Source organism: Nomascus leucogenys, chromosome 17 (assembly GCF_006542625.1).
Source record: "Nomascus leucogenys isolate Asia chromosome 17, Asia_NLE_v1, whole genome shotgun sequence".
Classification (NCBI taxonomy): domain Eukaryota; kingdom Metazoa; phylum Chordata; class Mammalia; order Primates; family Hylobatidae; genus Nomascus; species Nomascus leucogenys.
In genome coordinates this window covers 61,818,540-61,837,878 of record NC_044397.1, presented here as the reverse complement: position 1 = coordinate 61,837,878, position 19,339 = coordinate 61,818,540, and the positions used below count along the sequence as shown (strand labels likewise).

The 19,339-nt window shown below is 41.8% G+C and overlaps 1 protein-coding gene across 8 annotated transcripts in view; it reads left to right on the top strand.

Annotated features, from left to right (window-relative positions):
* The window catches only part of HECW1 (HECT, C2 and WW domain containing E3 ubiquitin protein ligase 1), a 464,866-nt gene that overhangs the window by 434,385 nt on the left and 11,142 nt on the right, over nt 1-19,339 (top strand). For all 8 annotated transcript variants that reach the window (XM_003268823.3, XM_012496683.2, XM_030796709.1 and 5 more), the window contains 5 exons: nt 5,628-5,726; nt 6,339-6,468; nt 14,886-15,032; nt 16,675-16,789; nt 18,976-19,174. In XM_003268823.3, coding sequence (XP_003268871.1) covers nt 5,628-5,726; nt 6,339-6,468; nt 14,886-15,032; nt 16,675-16,789; nt 18,976-19,174 — 690 coding nt within the window. The remainder of the gene's footprint in view (nt 1-5,627; nt 5,727-6,338; nt 6,469-14,885; nt 15,033-16,674; nt 16,790-18,975; nt 19,175-19,339) is intronic.

Below are 19,339 nucleotides of genomic sequence, written 5' to 3'. Positions count from 1 at the left end.
GGCTTCCCCTCAGGATCTATGAGGAGACGGATAAAGATGAAAACCATATATGTTTCCATCAGAGGGGAAAAGGCTGAACGAAGCATAGAGCATTCCTAAAAAGAAATATTTTGCAGTGTATTAAAGAATCATGAAAACCACTATTTGCATGTATCGAGGGTGTCCATACTGTACCATGGTGGGAACATGATGGCACAGAGGTCCCATCTACGTATGTATGCCCCTGCTCTTGCCAACTAGTAATCAGGGAAGAGTCATCTCAGGGTCATAAATGTCACCTTGGGTGACAGAGTTGACTCACTTTTTAAAAAATATTTTATATATCACTTGTATTTTACTGCACACTAAAAAATACCAATTCTGTTATTTTTCTTTGGCAGGAGGGAAGGGGTTGATGATATCAAAAACAAAAACTTGCAACATACTAAAACCAAGGATATGAAAATAATTTATATCAGAGTCCAGGAATGTTTCCACAAACCACAGGGCTGTGGTTTGGATTGAGGAATCTAACCATGAACTGTCTGTGCTCTTCATCTGAAGGAAAATAGAGCATGCCTTCCACACCAAGGAGACTTGGACTTCATTGATCCTCAATAGAAAGGATTTGGTGGTTGTTGTTAAATGTGGGTTCTTGGTATTTTGCCATTTTGCTAATGTTTCTGTGGTCTCAGGTCTAAATGGGTGGAAACACATCTCTAATTGATAAATAAATAGAAAAATATGCTTTATGTGTTTCTTAAAAGTCAGGAATATGTCTTACGGTGATGGCATGTCAGAATCTCCTGGGAGGTTTCAAATTACACCAAAAACATTGCCAGAGAGAGAGACTCTTCCCCCTCCACCGCCCAGGGGAGGCTCCATTCCTGACCCATCCGGGTGTGGCTAGAATGGGGAAAAGGCTGGGACCCACCACCCACTGCTGGGAGTCTACATGGGCTGACCCGCCTTGCCTCCTCTCCTCAGCCACGTGTGCATGTGCACCTGCTGGGTACCTGAGGGCTGAGGTCTCTCTTGTGAAGAGGAGTTGAAGGGCACCCATCGTTGGAACTTAGACACACATGGGAAACAACAGAAAGCAGATTCTGAGCAGGGACCTGGGGGCCCTTCAGATACAATAGCCCCCACGAGAAGCAGAAGAATGGCCTAGGGAGCCTGGGTGCCCAACACGGCCTGAGGGGTAGAGATGAACATGGTAGCTGTTCCCTCCACCCACCAGGCCCTGGCTGCCCTAGGGATTAAAGGACGGTGAGCAAACTTCAAAAGCAGTCCCTGTAGATTCTTAGGGCCCAGGCAACTCCTCTGCGAGGCCCCTCTAAGAAAGCAGGACAACACCGAGGAGTCACTCCCTCCTGGCAAAGTAAAACTGAGCACAGGCCAGGAAAAAGCACAGATGCGGGGCTGCAGCCTGGGCGGGCAGCGGTGGCACCAGCACAGGCAGCCCATGAACCACACGTCTGTGATGTGCTGAGTTGCAGAGGCTGAGACGGCAGAAGCTGCGTTCAAGCATGGCCGCCAGAATGTCAGCACAGAAAAAGCGGGGAGCAGTGCTACACCCCAGGAGCAGGGCTGGCCTGCAGTATCGGTCGAGACTCCTGAGATCCATGGAGAGAAAGGAGTGAGCAAAGCCCTGAAAGCTCACACACACAGGCTCTCGAACGGGGCCCTGGGGCCGGGTGTTTAAGTAACAGACTCACACCCACAGGCAGGGGGAGCGGCTCCACCGCTCCTGTAGGGTCTTATTTTAGTTTATCCTCTGAACTCTATTAATGCCAAGTAACTTAGCTCGAAACCTCAGCGCTTAATTTTGCTTAAATTATTGGGATAGTTTCTTCATATCTAGACACACTATCTTAGATCCAGAGACTAAGGAAAAGTATTTTCTTTCTGTCTCATACTTCCTCCTCGTTTGTAACCTGTGTTAACAGCAAAGGTAATCAACTTCCCCACAAGCAATTGTTTAGTTTAGGGGAGATAAATATAGAAGATAAATAAAGGAGGTGCACCATTACTAGAAGGTGTTTTCTCATTCATGGAATTGCACACACAGCAATTCATCAGCTATTTTTTTTTCCATCAGCTATTGTTTTAGATTTGAATTGTACAGTTGTTGTATTTTGCTTTATACAAACATGTCCCAGATCATAGTTCATGGCTCTGGAATATATTTTACGGTATATATGGGACTGGCTTAGAGTCACCCCATCTGTGGTTATGTAAAGCCAAACCACGTTATCATAGCTTTGTTGCACAGCTATTTAAAAAAAAAAAAAAGATATGGCTTGTCTGTTGCCCATGTCAGTCCAAGAAACCAGTGTAATTCTGACTTTGGAAATTCCACCTTATGGTCTACCCAATTCGAAGTAAATACACAATTCTCTGTTGGCAGTTTGTGCTGCAGTCCCCTGTGCTAGGAAACCCCATCGCCACACCCCCTGGTTGAGAGGCATGCAACAGTGATCCCACCCCCTGGTTGAGAGTGGTCCTTGCTGCAAAGTGGTCCTTGCTGCAAACTACTCGAGACTCATTTCCTCCCTGGTTGCTCATGATTGATCCGGTGGGCATCCAACCTGAGTTAGAACAGTCAGAGAATCATGCTGAAAATTTAGACCTAGGTCAGAGGGAGTCAAGTTGGTCTCTCTTGTGCTTGACTCTGGGATGTAAACTGTGGGAGGTGTTGGCAGTGAGAGAGGAGAAACGAGCTTAGAGGAGCCAAAGGGAGAAACTGGATGAGGGAGGGCGTTATCACTCGTGTCCCTGGAGTTCCTGAGGCCCAGCTGCATTCCTGACCCTGGATTCCTTGAGACACCACCGTGCCCTTAGAGGGCTTAAGCTTGTTGAAGATTACCTGAACCAAAATATATCTAATTAGCACAAGAGATGTTGGTAGCCAACATAAAAAACTAATAGCAAAAATAGGTAACACTTAAATAGTGAAGTTTTCCAGAAGAAGAAACTGAGAAGAGGGAGGTTAGACGCTTGCACAAGATCACACACCAGGCAGCCTGGCCCCAGAACCCAGAGTAGCAACCTCTCCATCGCTCACGTCTCAACATAGACACAAAGGAAAAGGCCTGGTCTGGTGTCAGGCAGATGTGGGTCAGTTTCCTCACTGAACCACTTGCCTGGGGCTAATTCTTGACCCTCGGTTTCTTAATCTGCAAAATGGAGATGACCAAAAGCATAAAATAGAATTGTTGCAAGGGTCAATGAGATATTGTAAATAATGTGCCTTGACCCAGTAGGCATTTGATAAAGTTACTTCTAATCTGTTTCCAATTTTTCATTTATAATTAACTGCAGTGACTAGAACTGACAGAATATTGTGAAGAGTGGTAGTAACAAGCATCAGTATTTTTACTGCTAAATATATTGCTGAGATAGATGTGCTTTATTTTGTTAAGGAAGCATTGTTCTATTGCTGGTTTACTACAAAGATTTTTTTTCTCCAGAAATTGGTGATGGATATTTTCAAGCAACTTTCCAGTTTGTAACCAAAAAAAAGTCGTACGATTTTTGTCTTTTGACTTTATACTTGATTTTAGTAATAGAATTCTTAATATTGAACTATCCTTATCTAATTAAACATCCCTAATCATTTTCCATTGTTCTGGGAATGAACTAGTAGGTTCAATTCTCTTGTGTTAATTTAGGATTTATGTACAAGTGCAATTTCTCTAGTTTTCTTTCTTGTTTTATCTTTTCCAGGTTCCACTTTGTGTTTATGGTAGCTCATAAAGATGAATTAAGAAGTTTTCCACCCTTTTCTGATTTCTGAAACTGTTGAAATAGCAGAAAGGTTTTCTGTCCTTCAGTTTTTGAAAGAACATGTCTTTAAAAATATATATATCCAGTCCCAGTATCAATTTTGGAGATAGTCCTTTGTCCTCAAAGTTTTCTACTTGGCACTGTGGTTATTGGTCTATTTAAGTTTTCTACGTCTTCCTGAATAAATTTGAATAATTTTTATTTTGCTAGAAAATTTGTAATTCATTGAGATATTTAATTTTTTAGCACTAAGCTGAAAATAGTAATTTCATTTAATGTTATCATTTATTCCATATCTGCATATATTTACTACCTGCTTTGATTCCCAGCTCTCTTTACTGGACCCTCGGGGCCACCTCTAAGTGGGGAAGCCACGGGCCCATCACCTCTGTGCTGACCTTTAGTCTTTTCCAGGTTTGGATCATCTCGGTCATCTCGACCTAGATGGCCACAACCCTACTATCATGTTAGAAGCATTGGTTACAATGCCCTAGAGTCTATTTAGAGTAGGTGAGCCAATCTTCTATTGGGGTAGAAGATAACTTTATACACAGGATGTGGTTACTGTCTTGGGGACTGGTCAGTTATGGGGTGGTTGGGAAAGGGCACCCAGGAATGAAGCACTGGTGGGGTACCCAGGCCCAAGGACCCATTGTCCCAGAAGCCCCCTATCCACAGTGCCCCATAGCACTTTCACTGAGGTTTTGTTTGCTTCTAGTCTCTTCAGAGTCAATAACACTAGCATGTTATTTCATGGAAAAAGAATCAACTACTTCAAACATACCAATTTGAAGTGTTTTTATAAATATATTTATTCTATGGAATCAGATAATCTATTCATTTTAACATCTTTATAGCAGCTATAGAGTAGGAAACCCTCTGAGTCTAAAAAGAGCCACATAAAAGGCAATGGAGATAGATTAGTTGGAAATTCTGCCAGGGAGGATCTGAGAAAATTCACCACTAAATCCCTGATTAGGTGAAAACCTACTTAGAGTGGACACCAGGAAGACTCCAGTTATGAAAGTAGGTGCCAGAGATAGGCGAGGCCCACATGGTGGGGAAAGCTTAGGGTGCTAGACCAGGCAGGCAGGAAGCTGGTTTAGGAGCAGGCAACAATGGAACCAAACCCAGGTAGCCTCAGCATTTTGCTAAGCAGGTTACTTGCAAAATGCTCAGGAAGTCAATGCTCCGACAAGCATTTAGATCAGTAAGGGCACTTACATCTGGAGGTGGCCAGATCTGTATGGCCAGTTCTTCCTAGCAGTGACCTCGTTCTGTCTTTTATGTGGCTGGCAATTTTAAAGAGTGATGCTAATTCAGCTGATCTCTTACCATATTGTGATTATATGTAACTCTTCCCCACTGTCTGCAAGCACAACTGCCATGTGGGCTCCATACTCAAACCCTCCACCTGCCAGCATGGACCTTAGGTAATGTAGATAAAATGCTTGAATGGGTAAGGACGCACATCCAGAAAGCCCTCTGTGTCACTGGATCTAGGTCCTCCTCCAGTTCAGTGTGGGCTTTTTATCTAAGATTCCTGAATTCCCCTTCCCAGTGCTTTTCTCTTCTTGGGTCCTCATTCTCCCCGGTCTGAAAAAGGTTCTGGAAAAATGACTCAAGTCTGCTACATGTCAGGGAGAGGAGGCATCCTTTAGTCCCTAACAAGCATACAGGTATTGTTCATGGTAAAGCATAAGGAGGGGGAGAACAGGCGCCTCCCTTGTGTCATCAATGAGAAGATTCCTTAAGCAGCTTAAGATGAATGCTCAAACACATCAAATAAAAGTGCAAACTAAAATATTTAACAATGTAAATTTCCACTTGCCCATTTCTCTGCCTTGTCTGTGTTCCAGGTTCAGGTTTAGCGGTCGCATCCTGGGCCTGGCTCTGATCCATCAGTACCTTCTTGACGCTTTCTTCACGAGACCCTTCTACAAGGCACTCCTGAGACTGTAAGTGCTTTGCAGACCACGCTTCCACCCCAGCCCTGTCTGCAGGGCAAGGACACGGACCTCTCTGGTGCCACTGACCCTTTTGTCACTGTTTTGCCCTAACCATTCCTGTTAGGGTTATGGAGGCTTCCTGTTCTGAGTGCTTAGATATCACATACATTTTTTAGCACAATAAAAAGATATTTGGGGATTTTGTTGTTGTTGTAGGGGAAGATTCTATTATCAAAATGTCATATCATGGAGATGAATCATTTTACATAAAATTATAATAATATTACAAACATTGCGTTAAACTGTTAAGTAGAACCGATCTGTTTATAGCATAATTGTTTAAAAATGATAGTTTTCTCCAATTTTCATGCAGAGTCCATGAGTCAATAATTATTTCATGTTTGTTATTATAAACAATTTCACATTTGCTTTTCAAAGGAAAATCATTGAATGAACTAAAATGACTGAATGATCTGATTCATCAGTGGATTCAAGAGTATCCAATTGTTAGGATAAGTCTGTGATGTTTTAGCCAGGAATGATATAACCACATTTTGAAGTGAGGTCTGGGTAGCCATTTGTTCGGTAATTCTGTTTGCCTTTCTCACTGAATTCACCCAGGCCCTGTGATTTGAGTGACCTGGAATATTTGGATGAGGAATTCCACCAGAGCTTGCAGTGGATGAAGGACAACAACATCACAGACATCTTAGACCTCACTTTCACCGTTAATGAAGAGGTTTTTGGACAGGTTTGTGTGACATGGGGTTTGGAAAAGGGATTTTGTTTTTTACTATGGAAAATGCACATAACATAAAGTTATCATCTTAATCATTTTTAAGTGTAGACTTCAATGCTTCAGTATATCCACATTGTTGGGCATCCAATCTCCAGAACTTTTTCATCTTGCAAAACAGAAACTCTACCCATTAAACAATAACTTTCCGTTTCTCCCACCCACAACTCCTGGCAACTACCTTTCTATTTTCTGTTTCTATGAATTTGACTACTCTAGATACTTCATGTAAGTGGAATTATACAATATTTGTCTTTTTGTGGCTGACTTATTTCACTTAGCATAATGTCCTCAAGGCTCATCCATGTTGTAGCATGTGTCTGAATTTACTTCCTTTTTAAGACTAAATAATATTTCATTATGTAGATATATATGTATACACACATATATATACAAATATATAGTATTATTCCTTTATATGTATATAAAATATTTCTTCCTTTTTAAAGCTGAAAAATATTTCATTGTGTGTATATTATATATATAAACAAATATATATACATATATGCCATATTTTATTTATCCATTCATCCATTTGTCTGTTGATGAACACCTGGGTTTTTTCCACCTTTTGGCTATTGTGAATCATGCTGCTATGAACATGAGTGTACAAATATCTGTTCAAGTCCCTGCTGTATATATCAATTCTTTTGGATATATACACAGAAGTGGGATTGCTAGATCGTGTGGTAATGGGATTTTGTTTTTTAAATTAGCGAATAAGGGATCTCATTCATTCAAACCAATTCCTTGGGAACTACTTCCTTTAATAAATCTGCCTGTGTCCTCTTTCTTCTTTTTCTTGTTATGACCTGGATCTACTTTATGGAGTTTTTTGAAAATCAAATATGATAATGGATCAGAAAGCATCTTTGTGAAGTACGCCATACATATGTCAGGGATTTGTGCCATTACGGAAATGATTCTTTTTATCACATCCAGACAGCTACTCCTCCAAAATACATATATCTCAACACTAAATAATAAGATAAAGTTTCCCATTTGTTTTCCACTAACATTTATATAACATCAAATCTTCCGATCAAATGGGTTACAATTTTAACGGAAAATAACCATAGCCTGAGTAGATTGAACAAACAAGGTTTGGGGAACCTCATTTTCTAGACCTAAAGGCTGTGACATACGGTAATTCGTAACAGGGTTGTTGTGATAGTTAAATCAGAATGCTTTAGAGGTGCCTCACATCAATGTGGACAGTGCACTGGGTCACTGCATGAGAATGAATGAATGCTGCAGGCCACCGAGCACCCGCATCCCAGTCAAGAGTCTTGGCTAGGTCCTGGAAAACATCAACGTTCTGTTGTATTTCTTCTGTAAAAACATGCCTCTGAAGAATGCTGTCTTACATATTTGAGAAAAACATATTTCTTCCTACAACTCTGGAGAGCACATTTAAATATGTTCAAGAATATGCTACTCATGGCTGGGCATGGTAGCTCATGCCTGTAATCCCAGCACTTTGGAAGGCCGAGGTGGGCAGATCAGCTGAGGTCGGGAGTTCGAGACCAGCATAACCAACATGGTGAAACCCTGTCTCTACTAAAAATACAAAAATTAGCTGGGCATGGTGGCGGACACCTGTAATCCTACTCGGGAGGCTGAGACAGGAGAATCACTTGAACCTAGGAGGCGGCAGTTACAGTGAGCCAAGATCACGTCATTGCCCTCCAGCCTGGGCGACAAGAGCAAAACTCCATCTCAAAAAAAAAAAAAAAAAAACTACTCATTTAACTTTCCTGCCATGTACTCATTGAACAGGCAAAATACACTGTTCTCTGCGAATGACTACTGTTAGTCCATCTTTCACATATGCCCTATTGTAGAGGGTAAGTTTATAAAATATACACAATTACTTAACAAATTGTATTAAGACAACTGGGTAGCCATCTGTAAAAGTTTTAAGTTAGATCCCTAACCTAACTCATTACACTAAATAAATTCCAGCTGGATCAGAAACCTGACTGTAAAAATTTTTTAAACAGGAAAAAGATAATTTTTATTTTTAATCGTGCACTAAAGAATGTTGATACAGATATGGCACACATTCTCAAAGTCATAAAAGTCATCTGACGTAGTCAAATATTATTTTTAAATTTCTGCATGACAAACTATACTATAAACAAACTGAAAGCAACGTAATGTTTAATACATAACATAAAGACTATTTCTTTCAATATCAGAAGAGATCCCATAGATCAGTAAGAAATTATCAGTCAACAACCTAATAGAAAAATCGCAAGGAATATAAATAGATAGTTCCCAGAAAAGGAAAGACAAGGAGATAATCTCATTTACAATTTTTTAAAATAAATTAACGCTATAGTGAGATACCATTTTCCCTCATTAGAATGTCAAGAATCAAAAAATTTAGCAGTATTTTGGGATGGTGTAGAGAAACAGACCTTCCTGTCCATTGTAGGTGGAAGTTTGATTCATTCTCTATGAAAGGCACTTTGGTGATATCGGTTCATATTTTAAATCACATGCCTTTGACTCAGCACACATGTCTAGAAATTTGTCCTACCAATACATTAACATCTAATTAGAATTACTAATATATTAGGATCTTCATCACAGCCTTGTTGATAGTTGAAAAATAGCTGTAACAGTCTAAATGTCCAGCAGTAGAGCACTGGTTAAATAAATGATACATTTACTAAGTGGAGTAGTGAAATCATGTGGGGTTATTAAAAAGCATGAGGACACCCCAGCCCCTCAATTCACATATAATCATGAGCAATAAACAGGGTACACTAACAACAATAAAGAAAGAAAAACACAGGTCTAAATTGGCATGAAAAATGTCTAAGATATATTTTTAAGAGAAAAAAAGTGAAGAACAGTGTGTAAAACACACTACTGTTTACAGGGAAAAAGAGTTTATGTTGGTCAGGCACGGTGGCTCACGCCTGTAATCCCAGCACTGTGGGAGGCAGAGGTAGGAGGCTGTCTTCAAGCCAGGAGTTCAAGACCAGCCTGGGCAACATAGCAAGACCCCATCTCTAAAAATTTTTAAAGATGATATATGTACATTCCCCAGCATATGCATAGAATCTCCCTGGAAGGGAAGTAGAGATGACAGTCTTCAGAAAGGGAGAATGCATGGCTAGGAGGTTAGGTGGGAGAAAAACTGACTTCATTTTATGGCCTTCTACACCACTTGAATTTTATTCTATGGCCATATATTACCTATTCAAGAAAACGAAGTCAACTACAAATAACTGAATGCATAAAATTAGAGGAAAAAATGAAGTTGAAGATACAAAAGAACAATCCTCTAGTGTAAAGTGTAGGAACTTGACAACTTAGAAAAAAAGCTTAAATATTCCCAGTGCTAAAAATAAGGATGTGTTGTAGATCTACAATAATGTACAGTTGACTCTTCAAAATGCAAAGATTAGGGCGCTGAGTCCTGTAAAGTCGAAAATTCATGCATAAGTTTTGATTCTCTAAAAACTTAACTACTAGTAGCCTACTGTTGACTAGAAGTCTTATTAATAACAAAAATTGTCAATTAATAAATATTTTTTAGGTTATAGGTATTATAAACTGTATTCTTACAATAAGGAAAGCTAGAGTAAAGAGAACGTTATTAAGAACATCATAAGGAAGAGAAAATATATTTTCTATTCATTGAGTGGAAGTGGATCATCATAAAGGTTGTCTTCACTTTGAATAGGCTGAAGGGGAGCACGAAAGGAAGGTTTGGTCTTGCTGTCTCAGGGTGGAGGAGGTGGAAGAGGGGCAGGAGAGGCAGGCACACTTGGTGTAACTTTATGGAAATACATCGTAATTTCTGTCGTTTTTGCTTTTTCCTTTCTCTAAAAATGTATCTATATAGTACCAATCCTTCTTCTACCAATCCTTTGCTTTAGTTTCAGTGCCCGTATCTAGAAAGGTTCATTATCATAAAAGAAGTCAAAAGCAGTCAAACAATCAGAATCGTTCTGCCAGGTTGTCTAACATCGATTTGTTTTCTGGCACTGCTTCTTCTAGATCTTCTTCCTCGTCACCTGGCACTGGTTCAGAAGCACTCATCTTCATCAAGTCATCTTCTGTTCCTCTGGCGTGGTGTCTGTCAGCTCTTGAATTTCTCCAAGATCCATATCTCGAAACCCTTTACCCCCCACCTTTTTTTTTTTTTTTTTTTTTGCCATATCCACAATCTCTTTCATGATTTCCTTGATTGGCTCTGTCATAAATCCTGGGAGGTTATGCACAACATTTGGACACAGTTGTCTCCAGCAGAAATGTATTGTTTGGGGCTCGATGACTTTCATGACTTTTTCTGTAACATCTTCAGTGGCATAACTTTTCCAGAATTTCACAGTGTTCTCTCTATTGAAGTCACCCACAGTGCTGACATCCTTTCCATAGAGTGTCGTGTGTAATGAGACTTAAAGTTCCTATGACTCCTGATCTAAAGGCTGAATTAGAGATGTTGTTTTGGGGGCAAGTAGACCACTTTGATGCCTTGGTGTTGAACTCAGGGGGTTCTGGGTAGCCAAGGGCATTGTCCAATTTAAAAAAAAAAAAAAAAACTTTAAAAGGCAGTCCCTTTCTGGCAAGGTACTTCCTAACTTTGGGAACAAAGCACTGACAGAACCAATCCAGAAAAGAGGTTCTCATTATCCAGGCTTTCTTGTTGGCAGCTGGTGTTATCTTTTCTCTTCAAGGCTCGGGGATTAAAGCTTTAATGGATAAGGGCAATACTAATCATAAATCCAAATGTGTTTGCACAAAACAGTAGAGTTAGCCTATCACTTCTTGCCCTAAATCCTGGTGCTCACTTATCTTCCTTACTAATAAAGGACCTTTGTGGTGCTTTTTTTCCAGAACAGGGCACTTTCGCCTGCATTAAAAACCTGTACAGGCAGATATCCTTTCTCCTCAGTGATTTTCTTAATGGTGTCTGGGAATTCATCTGCTGCCTCTTGGTCAGCACGAGCTGCTTCTCTTCTTATCTTGACATTTTTTTCAGCCAAACCTGTTTCTAAAATTATCAAACCATCCTTTACTGGCATTAAAGTTTCCAACTTTAGATCCTTCACCTTCCTTTTGCTTTGAGTTATCATATAATGACTTTGCTTTTTCTAGAATCATATTAGAGTCTGTAGGTATGCCATTGTTCTAGCAATACTGCACTCACATAAAAGCTGTGTTTTCGGCCGGGCACGGTGGCTCATGCCTGTAATACCAGCACTTTGGAAGGCCAAGGTGGGCATATCACGAGGTCAAGAGATAGAGACCATCCTGTCCAACGTAGTGAAACCCTATCTCTACTAAAAATACAAAAATTAGCTGGGCGTGGTGACACATGCCTGTAATCTCAGCTACTCGGGAGGCTGAGGCAGAATCGCTTGAACCCGGGAGGCAGAGATTGCAGCAAGCCAGGATTGCACCACTGCATTCCAGCCTGGCAACAGAGCGAGACTCTGTCTCAAAGAAAAAAAAAAAGAAAAGCTGTGTTTTCAATATGAGATAAAAAAGTATTCCACAAAAAGTGCCAGGTTTTCATACCTGCTGGCATAGCTGCAATGATGGCTTCATGAATTTCCTTTTCTTTTTTTACGATGGTCCCTATGCTGGATTCATTTATTTTGAAAAGGTGGGCAACCACATCTGCAGACCTCAATCTGTGGTGCATATCAAGCAATTCAATTTTCCCTTGTAATATCATGATTTTTCTCTGCTTCTTGGGAGTATTTCCAGCATCATTAGTGGCCCTTTGTGTGGGTCCCACAATGTTATTCAAAGTTTATGGTATTGCACTTAAACACAGTGGAAAATATGCAGTAAACAAGAAAGATCACTTTTTACTGTGATACACAATTTACTGGAGAGAGGCTGTTCATCAGCAACACTTGAGCTCATTGCAAAAACAACAGTAGGTGACTACAAAATTATTACAGTAGTACAGTATGTAGTACAGTTAATTTTATGCAGTTATGATTTAATACCGCATTTTTATGTTTGCATTTCTCTCAACTGCCAGTGGCACCATGCACAGGCTCTAAGTGTTTGTGTGTGTACATTTTCATAAATTTTAACTTTTTAACAATAGATTTGTGTACATTTTATGTTGGTAAATGATAAAGTAGACTAGTATCTACATATAGTTTATGGACTCATGACATTTCTAACTTTTTTTTCATTTTAAAAAAGCTTCCATTAATTTTCTAGGTATGCGGGTCATCTGTGAGTTTTTTCAAATTGTTGTAAATCTCCAAAAAAATTTCCAATATCTTTACTGAAAAAAATCCATGTACAAGTGGACCCATGCAGTCCAAACCCATGCTGCTCAGGGGTCACCTGTATACCTGTTTAAAGTTTATCTCATTTCTCTTCAAAAGGAGGTCACCAAGAACAATGAGTGGTTTTAGAAGATTGAATTGCAGCCCTTCTTTTGTCAAGTTGTTAGATAGTGGAGAGCAGAGGGATGCAGGTGAAAGACACCATAGGCTTTAGGATTAGATTCAGCTACTAGTGAAGAAGCCAAAAATGACCCTGTTGAAATTAATAGAAGGTTTTTCTCCCCCATAAAAGCCCTGTTTAGGCTGAGTGTGGTGGTCCACGCCTATAATCCTAGCACTTTGGGAGGCCAAGGCAGGTGGATCACTTGAGGCCAGGAGCTGAAGACCAGCCTGGCCAACATGGCGAAACCCTGTCTGTACTAAAAATAAAAAAATTAGTCAGGTGTGGTGGCATGCACCTATAGTCCCAGTTACTTGGGAGGCTGAGGTGGGAGAATCGCTTGAGCCTGGGAGAGGGAGGTTGCAGAGAGCTGAGATTGTACCACTGCACTCCAGCCTGCGTGACAGAGTGAGACCCTGTCTCAAAACAAAAACAAAAAAACTCTGATAAAATCCTCAGGGATCAAGCTCCTTCCAGGTCTCCCCACTGCTATCGCTAGGATAGGCCACCTGCACTCTTAGCCCAGATGTGTACAGCATCCCAACCATCACAACTGTGTTCAATGCAGCAGGACAAAGGAACACACAGCCCATCCCTTCAAGGAGGCCTCCTGACAGTGCCATACACTTCTGCTTACATCCCATTGGACAGAATTTACTTACATGCCACACCTAGCTGTGAGAGAGGTTGAAAAATAAAGTCTTTAACTGGGCAGCTAAAAATCAGGCATTCCAAAGAATATGGATGCTGGGTGGTAACAAGTATTTTATCATTAGCCAATATTTTATAATTAGCACTAATCACCTAAGTGATAAAAGAAAAAGTAACCATCAGACTACTTATGGACTGCTTTGTTTAGGTACCTGTGTCCACAAGTGCCAAACATATATGTATTTTTTCTTTAAACCAGTAACTAAGTCCAGTGATGCCTCATTTGTCTTGCAGCATTGAGCATTGCAGTGAACGCTTAAGTGAATTTAAGATGACTGAAGATTACCCCCTTCATAAATGAACATATTTTGATTTTTTAAAAAATGTCTAGTATGTTATCTACCTTCTTGCCTGTGAAAAGATGGCACACATATCATAGCCTTCCCTGATGACTCAAGCATGTCCTAACAAACAGGCATCATCACACAAGTGGCAGCGCCATTTGCTCTGTGTGCCTACATGCTTCTGGTTCCCTTCCCAGGGTCAGGCTGCCCTGGCTGTGTAATATTATACCCCACCCTCTGCCAGAAGACCACTGTCTTCTGGCCAGCTGTGGGAGTGGAAGCTGATGGCTGTTAAGAATTTGCTGTCATTGAGATTTGGGGGCATCAAGTATGTCATTGTAGTGTTGAGACATTCAGCTTCACCATTAGGGACAACCTAGGACATTTTCCTTTTATTTCCATTATGCTTCTTGAGTGTGGGAAACTTGTTTCCTCTGTATAAAACAAAAACTGTAGCCTTTCCAAAGTGCTTAACAATCTGCTTAGAGGTCAGGTGCAGTGGCTCATGCCTGTAATCCCAATTAATCCCAATACTTTGGAGTTGGGAGGATCACTTAAGGCCAGTAGTTCAAGACTAGACTGGGCAACATAGAACAAATTCTATCCAAAAAAAAAGAAGAAGGAGAAGAAGAAAGAAAAAAAACTAACCAGGCAGAGTGGGGCTTGTCTGTGGTCCCAGCTACTCAGGAGGCTGAGGCAGGAGGGTCATTTGCCCCCAGGAATGCAGGGCTGCAGTAAGCTATGATTGCACCACTGTGCTCCAATCTGCTTAGAACAGCCAGAGCTTTTTTAGTGACCTTTAGCAAGGAAAAAAAGCATTATTATGCTGAATAATGCCCTGTAGAGGATTTTTGGCATACAGTCATCCCCCTAAAATCAGTGTGCCTCCCTGAGAGAGAAGCTGAACTGACAAGCATCGCAATATTTCTGTTTTCCTACAAGGTCACAGAAAGGGAGTTGAAGTCTGGAGGAGCCAACACACAGGTGACGGAGAAGAACAAGAAGGAGTACATTGAGCGCATGGTGAAGTGGCGGGTGGAGCGCGGCGTGGTACAGCAGACCGAGGCGCTGGTGCGCGGCTTCTACGAGGTGAGGCCCGGTGGCCTGGGGAAGGCAAGCTGTGGCCAGGGTGCTGCTTCACGGGGCCTTGTCCTCCAGTCTCCCTGAGGGAGCAGCAGCTCAGGTGGTGAGAACAGAGAGGGAGAGCCAAGGTGGGCAGTGGGCTCAGGGAGTGCTCCTCACCAGGGAGTACTGAGGACCTTCTTGGGATGGAGGGCTGAGGGGTCAGAGTTCTCTGGGAAACTCAACTCTTATGGGTGAAAAATGCTTTCAAGCAACTGGCATGTGACCCTGGTGTGCCAGATGTGAAAACGTCTAACATCTCTTTTCACGATATGTGCAGGTGGTGTTTCCTTTCAGTCAATGAAGCAAAAATAAGTGAAGACATTGGGGGGTATTGTCCACTGTCACTAGAATTTTATTTTGTTATAGCATCATGTTGTGCCACGTAGTCTATGCTGAGTGGTAAATGAGGAAGACAGGGAGGGCCGCTAGACATCCTATGATGTCCTTGAACTCCAGTTTAAAAACCAGAGGCTATAAACGTTTTCTCAGGTCTTGGGTCGTGGAAGGCTCTCCTTCCCTGCCAGAATGGAGAAGTGCACTGGCCATGGTCTCGTCCACCACTGGTTTGATAAAAGGAGGTACCACCACAGGACTTCAGTTGTGCCTGGTACATTTGGCACAAGATGCAAACTCAGAATGCAGAACCCTAACAAAACAACTCTTCCCAGATCTCTAAGGAGGGAGGAAGGAAGTGAGAGAAGAAGGGAAGGAAAAGACAAATTTCCACCCAGCTAGCTCAGTCCAGTGAGCATGAGGCTTTTATTCTTAGGGTCATGGTTTGAGAAGGGATGGAAAATACAGTCGTTTTAATACAAATGCTCAATTTTAGGAAATAAGTCATAATTGCATGTGAAAGATTACATTGTAAGTGAAATAGTAATACTAATAGCTATTAAGTCCTTCAAAGTAATGTGGACTTTTGGCCTTTAAAATCCAATGTTATTTGAAATCTTCAATGTGACTTCAGAAAGTCGAGCCACATTTCTTTACAAAATCATTCTGAGAGGGAGCATTAGGGGTGGAGCATGGGATTCTTTTTTCTGTTCCCTGCTCATGAAGGCTTGTGTTATAAAATATTTAAGTCAATGATCAGCAGTTCATTGTTATAGCAGCAGTTCAAGCTGCTATAACAAAATACTGTGAGATGGGTGGCTTACAGCAACAGACATTTATTTCTCACAGTTTTGGAGGCTGGGAAGTCCAAGATCAAGGTACCAGCAGATTTGGTGTCTGATAGGGGGCCACCTTCTGGTTCATAGATGGTACCTTCTCCCTCTGTCTTCATGTGAAGGAAGGGACACGAGGTCTCTCTTGGGCGTGTTTAATAAAAGCATGAAGCTCTCATATCTAATCATCCCCCAAAGGCCCCACCTCCTAATACAATCCCCTCAGGGTGAAGATTTCAACATACATATGAATTTGGGGAAGGAAAAGGATATAAACATTCAGATCATAGCAATAATTTTCAAGTTAAAAATGATTACAGACTTTAAAAAAGTATTGCCAGTGATGGTCAGTTTCCCCGTTTAACCCACATAAATACAATAATGAACATAGACTTTCCATGTGTTTAGACCTGGATGCTGAAGCCTAACCTGCATTTCAGGTTGTAGACTCGAGGCTGGTGTCCGTGTTTGATGCCAGGGAGCTGGAGCTGGTGATAGCTGGCACTGCAGAAATCGACCTAAATGACTGGCGGAATAACACTGAGTACCGGGGAGGTGAGTGGGCAGGAGCTGTGATGATGCAATGATCACAAATAGAACTCAGCACTTTCCAAAAGTTTGTTTTGTTGAGGTGAAATTGATGTAAAATAAAATTGACTAAAGCGAACAAGTCAGTGGCATTTAGTACATTCACAGTGTTGTGCAACCATTGCCTTTAGCTACTTCTGGAATATTTGCATCACCCCAAAAGGAAACCTTGTACCCATGAAGCAGTTGCTCTCACTCTCACGCCCCTTTCCCCCAACCCCTGGCAACCATCAATCTGCCTTCTGTCTCCGTGGATTTGCCTATCCTGGATATGTCATATAAATAGAATCATACAAAATGTGGTCTTTTGTGTCTGGCTTCTTTGACTTAGCCTACTGTTTTGAGGTTCATCCATGTTGTATGTAGCATGTTTCAGTATTTTATTCCTTTTTATAGCCAAATAACATTCCATTGCATGTATATATAATTCATCACTTTTTGAAGACTACAAAAAGCTTGGCCTTACTTCAGTACAAAGCAGGAGCTTGTACATGCCTTTCTCCAACTCCCAACCTGAACTTTCCTTCAGGTGACATCGTCCTCATATTGATTGAGTCTCTGGCCTAACTCGATGTAGAGGCTCAGAGCTTACATGGCTCCAGGGAAGGGTGTCTCACTTCCTACAGAATTGGAGCCCCCTCTGCCTCAATCCTGGTTTGCCACAACGTGGTTCTAACTGTGGCCCTCACCAAAGCTAATGTCTAACCCCTCCTTGCACACTGCCAGACCTCTCTTCCTGAAACATTGTTTTCCTCAGGCCACTTCCCTACCCACAAAACAAGTTCCTTATTACTTATAGATTCGAAGGGTTTTGTTAGCCTCAAAACTCTTCATTTACAATATCACAGAGAAATCCCATCAATACAGTAGAGAGTGAGCTAGGGGCATCGCCTCAGCCTCTCTCACGTCCCCAGTACACTCAGCCCTGAAAAACCTCTTATAGTATAAAACCGGTATAGAATGAAAACCGCTGTCTGCCTAGCTGGGCATGGTGGCTCATGCCTGTAATCCCAGCACTTTGGAAGACTGAGGCAGACAGATTGCTTGAACTCAGAAGTTCGAGACCAGCCTGGTGAAACCCTGCCTCTAAAACACATTACATGCCTGTAGTCCCAGCTACTCAAGAGGCTGAGATAGGAGGATCCCTTGAACCCAGGAGGCAGAGGTTGCAGTGAGCCAAGATCGTGCCACTGCACTCCAGCCTGGGCAACAGAGCGAGATTCTGTCTCAAAAAAAAAAAAAAAAAAAAAGTCTCTGCCTGGCTGTTAAGGCCCCATAACGCCCCCGGAAATATTCCTTCCTGCCTTCACCAGACACTCCTCTACTCTAGTGGCTTACTGTTGCCTGCATATTTCCTCCTCTTTCTTGTTATTCTTTATTTTTCCTGCCAGGAATGTCCTCCTTCTTCCCTCCACTTGCACAAGCCCTTTGCAAGCTGCTCGTAACTTCACTTCCTTTCTGAAGTTTTCCTTGCTTCTACCTTGGCACACATAGATTTCTCCCCTCTCTGAATGCCTCTTGCATTTGCAGTCAATGGCGAATCATTTAATTGATATATCCAAGCATGGTCTCCCCCGCTTACTGTGAGAGGGACCCAGTACTTAATCCATGGGTCCAGCATGTTTCCACCCAGGGCTGGCCTGAGAACAGCTGCTCAAGGGGAGAGCCTGGGATCTCCTGTTCACCAAACTGGCTGTTCACCTCCAGCCTAGACTGGTAAGTCCTAGACTCTCCTGTGGTATGTGGTTGCCAAGAGCTAAGACAGCAAAACAAAGGAAATATGATGCAATATTATATTCATAGGCCCTTTGGTCTCTACCAGGCCCTTCTACTCCTTATCTACACCATATGAGGCAGGGACATTTTAAGTGGAGTCCCAGTTGTTTAAATAGAAAGCAGACATCTCTGAGAACATCTCACAGAACATAAAGTCCTTTTATAAAATGACTATTTTCTAAATCTGCTTTTGTTCTAAAACTTGACCTAGTTGCACAAATTGTTTTAGACCTCTCTAAAGGCCATCACGAGAGAAATCAGATCAAAAGCAGCTGTTCCGTTCCTGTCATACCTGATGTGTTTGATCTCTCTGTCCCTCCTCACCCCTTCCTCTTTTCTCCACATCCTGTCTTCCTCCCTCCCTTTGCCTCGTGCAGGTTACCACGATGGGCATCTTGTGATCCGCTGGTTCTGGGCTGCGGTGGAGCGCTTCAATAATGAGCAGAGGCTGAGATTACTGCAGTTTGTCACGGGAACATCCAGCGTGCCCTACGAAGGCTTCGCAGCCCTCCGTGGGAGCAATGGGCTTCGGCGCTTCTGCATAGAGAAATGGGGGAAAATTACCTCTCTCCCCAGGTACAGAGCTCCTGCCAGCCTTCGGGGAAACCTGCTGAAGAGGGCAAAGTATACTTTGCTATTTGATTTTGAGTGACCATCCTTTGGGATGGAATTCTTTCCTGTCACCCAAAGTATTGTCATTGGAGTTATTAGGGAAAGGTGAAGGTGAGGTGGCTGTGAGAT